Consider the following 8,466-nt stretch of genomic DNA (forward strand, 5'->3'; position numbering starts at 1 on the left):
AGCGCGAAAGCGCGAATGCATTGCAATCAAAACAACTTTGTAGCTTGTAGCCAACTTGAGCCAACTCCGAAAGTTCCGAAACAAAACTTTTCCTGTGTCATTCCTGTGTACCTACTGCGCAATCACCGCGCGCAGAACGCAGATGCAGATTGATTGATGTGCTTGTGATAAGGTTGTGTGATAAAAAAATAATTTCAATTCATTTTCAAATTTCAATTTTCTAATTATTTTATTTTACAAGAATTTGATTGAATTTAATTTAAAGACCAAAATGTACTGTGTAATGAGAAGGTGAGTTTCAGAGTGTAATTCATCTCGCAATGAATTTTTTCTTTTCGAATCCTCGAAAATGATCAGTGCAAAATTATGATATTTCTAGCCAAGATTTCGTTTTGACATTTCTAATGATTTCATTTTCTTGTTGCAGTTTATGTAACAAAAATGTCATCCAGACCCAGAGAGTCACGTATGTATTACTTTTGAAAAATCTTTTGCATTTGTAAACTTCTAGTTCTACTTTGTTCTTTTTTCCTTTTCAGCCAACGACTTTTAACAACACGTCCAGTAGCCTCTAATGTTATTGCAAATGAAACATTTGAAGAGAAAAATGCCAGACTCAAGCGACCGCTATCGCCGCATTTATCTATTTATAAACCGCAAATAACTTCGATGTTGTCTATCAGTCATCGAATTTCGGGAGTGATACTTTTCGGATACGCTTTTGCGATCGGCGGATGTAATTTCACCACTTGTAGTTGACTTTGAAATGGCGTTGCCCAAAAACAAGAGAAAATCTAATGCTGATTTTTTTTAACAGGTGAAGTATTTGAAGTCACTGATAGTGTTATATTGTTCCTGCAATCATTGAATTTATCCTCAGCTACGTGGATTGGCGTTAAAACACTTGTATCGATGCCTTTAACGTTTCATATTGGCAATGGAATCAGACATTTGGTAAGAAGAGCTTGAAATATGACTGTGTAACATTGATAAGACGCAATCATTTATGTATGCGTTTGGTTTCTGTCCAGGTATGGGATGCTGGTGTGGCGCTGACAAATAAAGGCGTGAACATCACCGGTTATGGTGTTCTAGCTCTTACTATTTTGCTCGGTTTAGGTTTGGCTAATCTGTAATGATTTGTTAATGGTGTACATATGCAAAATGTAGTTAAAATATATTTCAAATTTAAGCGTAGTTTCGGTATTTGAAAGTGTAATGAATGAATTCTTTCATGTTATTAGAGACAGGCAACGTCTGTTACACATTTTAATAGCGTATATCGAATGATTCGAAATAGTTACAAATTTCAATCAGTATTTCAATTATTGTGAGAAATGTTCTCCTAAATTATTATCGCATTAATTAGCAAGATATAACTCGCAATCACAAATAATTATTGATTTACCTGAAGAAACATGTAATTAAAGGTCAAATAAGGTCACGTATGACAATAGATGATAAGAGTGATAACAAAATTTTGTTGTCAAGCAAACAGCGGTAAAATGAATAAAATGTCTACTTTAGGCGGTTTCTCGAATGAATTACATAATTGAAAACTCCAGTTGCTCAAATATTTTAATTGGGACTCATCAACTAAACTCTAGAGCCAACAAGATGACATTAGAGTTTCAATATTTAAAATTACAATACGAAAACACTGCACACAGTTGATACGGGATTGAAACAAGACTTTCAATCTTCATAAACTGGGCTTAGATGTATACTCGTTTGACAATGAATTTCCAGAATTATTGTATTTTATTATCACAGCATCTCGACAGTCTCACAATTTTCTTCGCCGTTATTCATCAAATAAAATTTTCTTATAATGCTTCAATTCATCTATGCTCTCCATAATATCATCTAACGCTCTATGAGTATAAGCTTTCTCCGGAATTTTTTTAAAATCTTCAGTTCGCCATTTCCTGAAAACATGTTGAGTGAGTGACATTACGACAGTAATTTCTCAGGATAAAAATGAAACAAACCTGCATAATTCTTTCAAGGTAGAAACGTCTATCAGTCTATAGTGTAAATGTGAATTCAATTTAGGCAAATATTTGATAACAAACCATTTGTCCATATACACCGAATTACCAGCGACACAACCTTTCCCTGTAATTTCAAAAAGAAAATTATAAAGAATACAAAATTTAATCACAATTTCCTTTGTACTAAGAAATAATCACCTTCTGGCACGTATTTCTTGACGAAGTTATACAGTTGTTCATCAGCTTCTTGAACCGTAGTACTGCTTTTCAAACATTCATCAATTAAACCAGTCTGAAAGGTAAGAAGAATAGATTAATTAGTCCCGTCAGCATTTTTTGAAATTATAATGCATCACTATACTCATAAATACTTTGGCGTGTTGTTGTTGACACCAGGGTCCCATCTGGTCCAAGACTTCTTTGGGTTGATGAATGATGAATGTTGGAGCTTGAGCGACAAAACTCAGATTTCCTTCAGTGATAACACAAGCGATCTCCATGATGGTGTCTTTTTCTAAATCTAATCCTGTCAACTGTAACATAATGTTTCGTTGATATAGATTAGGGCGATGAATACTTGATAATAAAAAATCGATAAATAATTACCTCCATATCCAACCAAACCATCCTAGCGGACGCATCGATACTTGAAGTCACATTGATACTACTACTCGTGCTCATACTGGTCCCTATTATTATTAAAATGGTAGGAACTTTTTTCAGTGAGCGAATTATGAAAATAACTCTAATATAAAACACTTACTGGGTGGCAGTATTTTTGTTAGATATGCATGAGCTTTTCTTTTTACTGCATAATTTCCGAGAATTCTTTCAAAAAGTTTACTCATGCTTCTAACGTCTCTTTGAAGCTACAGCTACACGAGGAAGAGGTCTGTGGAGGGGATGTACACCACTAGAAAATTTGCTGAAATTGCGCGTTGCTACGCTGAAACACGATGTTTGAAATTGAAAATTTGCAAATTAGAAATCATTCGAATACATTTGAAAATTTGAGAAGAGAAGATATGAAGATAACACTCGGTGATAATTTTTCAAAATATAATTAAAAGGATTGCCATTTTCTCCAAATTTCTCTATAATTGGGATTAAAATGCTTTCGACAGCAAACCTGATTTATCAAAACACGCCGGTAGTGATAAGAGTAATCAGAATTCAGAATTCAGAATTTCACATTTCAGTTTGGGATTAAATTTTTCTTTTTGTGGAAAAAAATGACTAATTAATAATTATCATAAAATTCAGAAATCAACGAGTGAATGAGAACGTTTTACTAAGATCAATATTAGGTACTAGTGCTGATTTTTATTCAATTACGCTGGCGTTAAAATCTTGTGCAGCTATTGTGATCGGATTCCATCTATCGGTTTCACCGTCCTTCTCCTTTTCATATCAGTTACATTTCAAGTGAAACATGGGTCAATCAAAACGATTTTGGGTACGTAATAATCCAGCTATAAATTCATATTCCTCCAAACACTTATGCATTACAATAATACGTTAATTTCATTTCAGAGAATTGTGGCAGGCGCATCAGCTTTCACGTTTGGAACTGCTGCAACAAGTTTATACATACTGTCAGAAGGACACACGGAAAAATTTTACAACAGATTCATACTTCCAGTACTCCATCGCATGGATCCTGAACTTTCACATAAAGTTGCTATTTTTGCCATGAACGCGCTCTTCTTTCCTCCGTCACGTTATGCAGATCCCGTGTCACTTGTAAGACTATTGCTTCTGAGAGACTAGAGACACCGAATATTTATATATTTCTTTCAATTTAACTGAGATTTATTTTATTAGCGAAGTCAAATTGAGCATTTAAAGTTTGATAATCCCGTTGGATTAGCCGCTGGTTTTGATAAAAATGGCGAAACATTGTACAATTTGCTACAATTTGGATTTGGATTTATTGAAATCGGCTCCATTACACCTCTGCCTCAAGAAGGGAACAAAAAACCAAGAGTGTTCCGACTTCCAGAGGATAAAGCCATTATCAATAGGTAGTTTTCATTTCATCTGATGATAACGAATTCTATTTTTATCGTAATATTCGAGAAATTACATTTTCAAAATGTACGGTTTGATCGAAATTGATGCAATCGATTTGTTTTTGAAATTTTATGGTACCCACTACTGACATAAATGCATTTTACAGATATGGGTTTAATAGTGATGGACATTCTCGTGTACACATGAATTTGAGAATACAGGATGGCCGTCAAGATTTTAATAACGCTACGCTCGGTGTCAACCTCGGTATGAACAAAAATTCCAAAGATCCTATTGATGATTACGTGAAGGGTGTAAGAAGATTTGCCGAATTTGCCAGCTACTATGTTATAAATCTTTCCAGGTATTTGCATTTCGATTCTTTTATTGTATTTTATTCAACAAAAATTATTTTAAAAAATGGTTTCTGTTTCCAGTCCTAATACTCCTGGTCTGAGAGACTTGCAACGAAGGCAAGAATTGGAAAAAGTTTTATCGGCAGTGGTCAAAGCTAGAAATGAAATATGGCTCGAATGCAAACCTTTACTTTTTTTGAAATTGTCGCCTGATCTTACAACAGAAGAAAAAGCAGATATTGCATCTGTCATTGCATTAGACCATGTACGTCGACTATATTTCTTATAATGTTGGTATTTCATAATTTTATCATTCCGTTTTGTATGTATTTAACAGTGTAAAATTGATGGTCTGATCATTTCCAATACAACAGTTCAGAGAGATCGTACTTTAAAAAGTCCAAATAAGAAAGAATACGGCGGCTTGAGCGGACTTCCATTGAAACAACGTAGTACTGAAATGATAGCTGAAATGTACAAATTGACGAAAGGTTGATCATTGTATTACTTATTAATTTATTTTTAAATGTATAAAGTTACGTGTGTTTTGAAACGTGTTTCGTGTTTAGGTACTGTTCCTATCATCGGAGTTGGTGGTATATTTACCGGAGAAGATGCTTTTGAAAAAATTAAAGCTGGAGCTAGTTTGGTTCAAATTTACACTTCGTTTGTATACCATGGAGCACCAATTGTAACCAAAATTAAAGAAGAATTAGTGGAATGCTTGAAGTAATTTTTTATCGCTTATTTGGTCATTTTATTTCTGGGTGGAAGAAATAAGAAATTCTTTCTTTATGAAATTGTAACTTTGTAATGGTCTCTAAATCATTTTCGAACGTATTCCGGATTGAAAAATTCGAAGTCGATCCGCTTATAATCGTTGTAAACGCGTCAAAAATATCAAAATAAACGGCAAAAACATGAAAGTGTGTTAAATGCTGGTTTACTTGTTACAATTTTATCCATGTTCTTATGATTTAAAATTCCTGCTTCGCTGTTTTTCCAGTGTTTACAATTTGTCGAATTGACGTTATCACTTTTTATTCTCAAACTATTTTTTTCCTTTTTTTTTTTTGGAAAATTTTAATAAATACCTATTTAGTTGCGATCCTATAAAATTTTTTCCATCCTCCAATGTTTCTAATATAGGTGATAATATGGTTTTTTTTCCTATTTATGTTTAATCGTAAAATTTTAATTTTTCACAGGAGAGAAAATTATTCCAGTATTTCCGAAGCTGTTGGAAAAGGAGTCGAATTATGATGTCCAAGACATGCATTATGAATGCAGTGAATATTTTCGAGAATAAAATGTGTCCGTTGCTCAGAGTTTTTTTGTAAACGTACCTACAGTTAGAATTTTACGCCTATTGTTTTTTTACTTAAAAAATGAATTTAAAAATGAACAATGTTTTCATATTATTCTCTTACTTTACAGATTTTTAAATTTGTTGAAATATTATAAACGATCGAGGTTACCTATATGTATTAATGAAATTCAAATAGATGTGTTTATCGTACTCAAAAATATAAAAATTACAAAGTTCATAAAATCACTATTACATTGAAATTAATTTCGCCGAAGTTTTACGCATTATTGTGAAACATTTTAGCACGAAAAACAAAATAATTCATTTCTACTGATCCAGTGGGAAAACAACATTGTCGGTAAAGAAATTATTTTTAATTATACTCGATTACTTATTTATATTTTAATAGACACGTGCGAAGCATAAAAATGTAAATTGTACCAAAAAGTGTACAGAACGCAGTTTTCTTGCTTATTTACCTAGTACCACAAATTAAAGTTTATATACATCACCTAGTTACCTGTTTGATCAAGAGAAGTCTTGGCTGTAAATTTATTAATTACCTATTTTATAGCATCTTAAATTTACTAATATTTTTGCAGTGTTTTTCAATGCTATCGTAAAAAGAAAAACAACTGCTTGAAAAATATATCTAGGTACGGTACCTCTAAAGTGTGCTTACACACTTGTTTTCAATAGGTAGGTATATTCAATTACCATCAACGTACTCCAGCAGCCAGCACTTGCCGCTGTACGTACTTCTACTTAGGTATCTATTTGTTTTTGAAAAGTCTTCTAGAGAACTGAATTTTTTATTTGAAAATATCCTATGATTGAGAAAAACGCAATGATCTGTAGTTAAATGTAGACATCAGTCATTACTTATCTGCTGACGAAAAATACACAATTATTGTGAGCATAAAAATAGTCTCAAAAAACGGGTTAGTAATTAATATCTACTTATGAATATTTATTCTTGGAATCAATCATTTATTTTGATGATAATATTGTATTGATGTTTATTTGTTTTTACCACATTTAATAACAACGATATCAGTTAATAATTCAGCAATGAATGATCCAATTCCTACATATTAAACTACCTACGTAAATTCAAACCGTTCATTCACCTTTTAGTGTGTTTTTTTTCGACTAGATTTCGTACATAAAATAATACAATAGCTAAACACCTAATAAAAGAAATTCAATCTCTTTATCGTTGATCTTCCATTCATTAGGGTGAGATGGGGTCAAAGCAGCGTCGTAAGTTCTCGTTTTGCGATCGTTCGCGAAATACCAAGAAATACCTATAGGTACTTATTGTACCTACAGAATGCATACCTACTGTACAGAACTTGAAGAAAAAAATGATGTAGGTATCGATATTATAATCTAAGGTATATGTATTATGGCAAAGGTGATTAAAATATTTTACATATCTATCAAAGTTGAAAGCATATTTTTTTTAATTACACGTGCACAAACGATAAGTACATTTTTCTAATTGGTTTTCAATTCTCACCTTGCCTATAAGTCTTACAAAGTGTTTTTGTTTATTAGTACCGATAATACCTTAGAGTAAACTGGCAAATTATAGTTAGTTAAATGTTTATTTGGAAAAACTTTGTAATAAAAACATTGTGCGTTTGACTGATAAGGCGCATTATTTTGTTAGTTTGAAATAAAACGGCTGAAATTGTTTGGGTTTGTACTTCGTAATCGACTCTTTACAAATTGATTAAAATTAGACAAATACTTATCTAACGTATTTCATGAGGGGAGAGAGAAAAATGATCAAACTAGAATTATTTTCTGAAATGTGAGAGCGTGAGGTAACAGTTTTGTCCTCATCTACATTTATAATCTGCAAGAAATTCTCTAAATCCCCCCTCCTGAAATAGAAATGTTGAAAAAATGCCTCTTATTTCCAAAAAAAATGAGAAAAATTACAGATATCTACAGTCTACGAAAAATCAGAAACCTTCTACATCATTTTTCAATTTCTATTCTAAACATGATATTTTAGAGGTGAGGAGAGGAAGGGAGGTAAATCGTAGTGTTACAATGGAGTGTTCGAAAAGGACAAATTCTGATTAATTTATTGTTCAAAAATTGAAAGAGTGATGAGCCACGTGAGGTAATAATGACATTCAAAGTTGATCGAAACTTCTGATGATTCAGTCATTCGAAAATCAAGTATCGAAATACGATTAGGTATCGGTATCGCTGTCTCAATTTTAAAGGTGGACGGAGAGTTTGATAAAACAATGAAAGCTCAGGTTTAAAGCTCACTTTTGACTAGTTCGTCATTATAGACAAATAATAAAAATATTTTTTTTAATCTTTTATTTTTTGTCTTTATTTTATTATCAGAAACTTCAAGTTATGCAGAAATTTACTCAAATTCAAATTTTTTACCAACTCACTCGTGTACTTGATAGTTGATGGAGGATTAATACGTTTGTCTGGCCCAGGTTTCTGGAAGATATTTGCCCCTTCAGTTTTCCAGGTAGGCAACTTCTTTATCCAATACTTTTTATTGTTGCAAGGCGGCATGAAAATAAGAACACAAGTTTGGAAACTTCATTATTTTTTAGAAGAGAAAATGCAATCACGCGTCATTGATGAAAATAAAATGAAAACTTAATTTCGTTTTTGGAAAGAGTGTACAAAATTTATTTTTGGAGAAAAACTGCAAACTTCATTTCTTGAAAAGAACATGGAAACTTCACGGAACAAAAGCTATAAAAATTTGTTTTTACAAAAATTCTTCTGTGAAAAACTTTTCCAAAAA

General features: G+C 32.2%; 3 protein-coding genes across 4 annotated transcripts; 2 read left to right on the plus strand and 1 right to left on the minus strand.

Moving 5' to 3' along the window:
- The first annotated feature begins 130 nt into the window (after positions 1-130).
- Positions 131-1,197, plus strand: LOC135831437 (succinate dehydrogenase cytochrome b556 subunit-like). The gene is made up of 5 exons (XM_065343921.1): positions 131-291; positions 428-466; positions 540-736; positions 818-954; positions 1,032-1,197. Exons 1-5 carry the CDS (start codon positions 272-274, stop codon positions 1,134-1,136), a joined length of 498 nt encoding a protein of 165 aa, XP_065199993.1. The 5' UTR covers positions 131-271; the 3' UTR covers positions 1,137-1,197.
- Positions 1,198-1,560: 363 nt separating this feature from the next.
- On the minus strand, positions 1,561-3,006 carry LOC135831434 (probable oligoribonuclease). 2 transcript variants are annotated; one of them, XM_065343916.1, is made up of 6 exons: positions 2,758-3,006; positions 2,601-2,707; positions 2,366-2,527; positions 2,193-2,286; positions 1,992-2,118; positions 1,561-1,928 (listed from the first exon to the last, which is right to left on the minus strand). In XM_065343916.1, the coding sequence occupies exons 1-6, from the start codon at positions 2,840-2,842 to the stop codon at positions 1,805-1,807; spliced, it is 699 nt and encodes a 232-aa protein (XP_065199988.1). In that variant the 5' UTR covers positions 2,843-3,006; the 3' UTR covers positions 1,561-1,804. The 2 variants fall into 2 exon arrangements, with proteins under 2 accessions (XP_065199988.1, XP_065199989.1); XM_065343917.1 differs by having other exon boundaries at positions 2,601-2,683; positions 2,758-3,004.
- Positions 3,007-3,182: 176 nt separating this feature from the next.
- Dhod (dihydroorotate dehydrogenase 2) lies at positions 3,183-5,771 on the plus strand. The gene is made up of 8 exons (XM_065343912.1): positions 3,183-3,450; positions 3,528-3,737; positions 3,819-4,018; positions 4,174-4,371; positions 4,445-4,628; positions 4,701-4,854; positions 4,933-5,092; positions 5,572-5,771. Exons 1-8 carry the CDS (start codon positions 3,427-3,429, stop codon positions 5,624-5,626), a joined length of 1,185 nt encoding a protein of 394 aa, XP_065199984.1. The 5' UTR covers positions 3,183-3,426; the 3' UTR covers positions 5,627-5,771.
- Positions 5,772-8,466: the final 2,695 nt, after the last annotated feature.

The sequence above is a fragment of the Planococcus citri genome, chromosome 1 (assembly GCF_950023065.1).
Source record: "Planococcus citri chromosome 1, ihPlaCitr1.1, whole genome shotgun sequence".
Lineage (NCBI taxonomy): Eukaryota > Metazoa > Arthropoda > Insecta > Hemiptera > Pseudococcidae > Planococcus > Planococcus citri.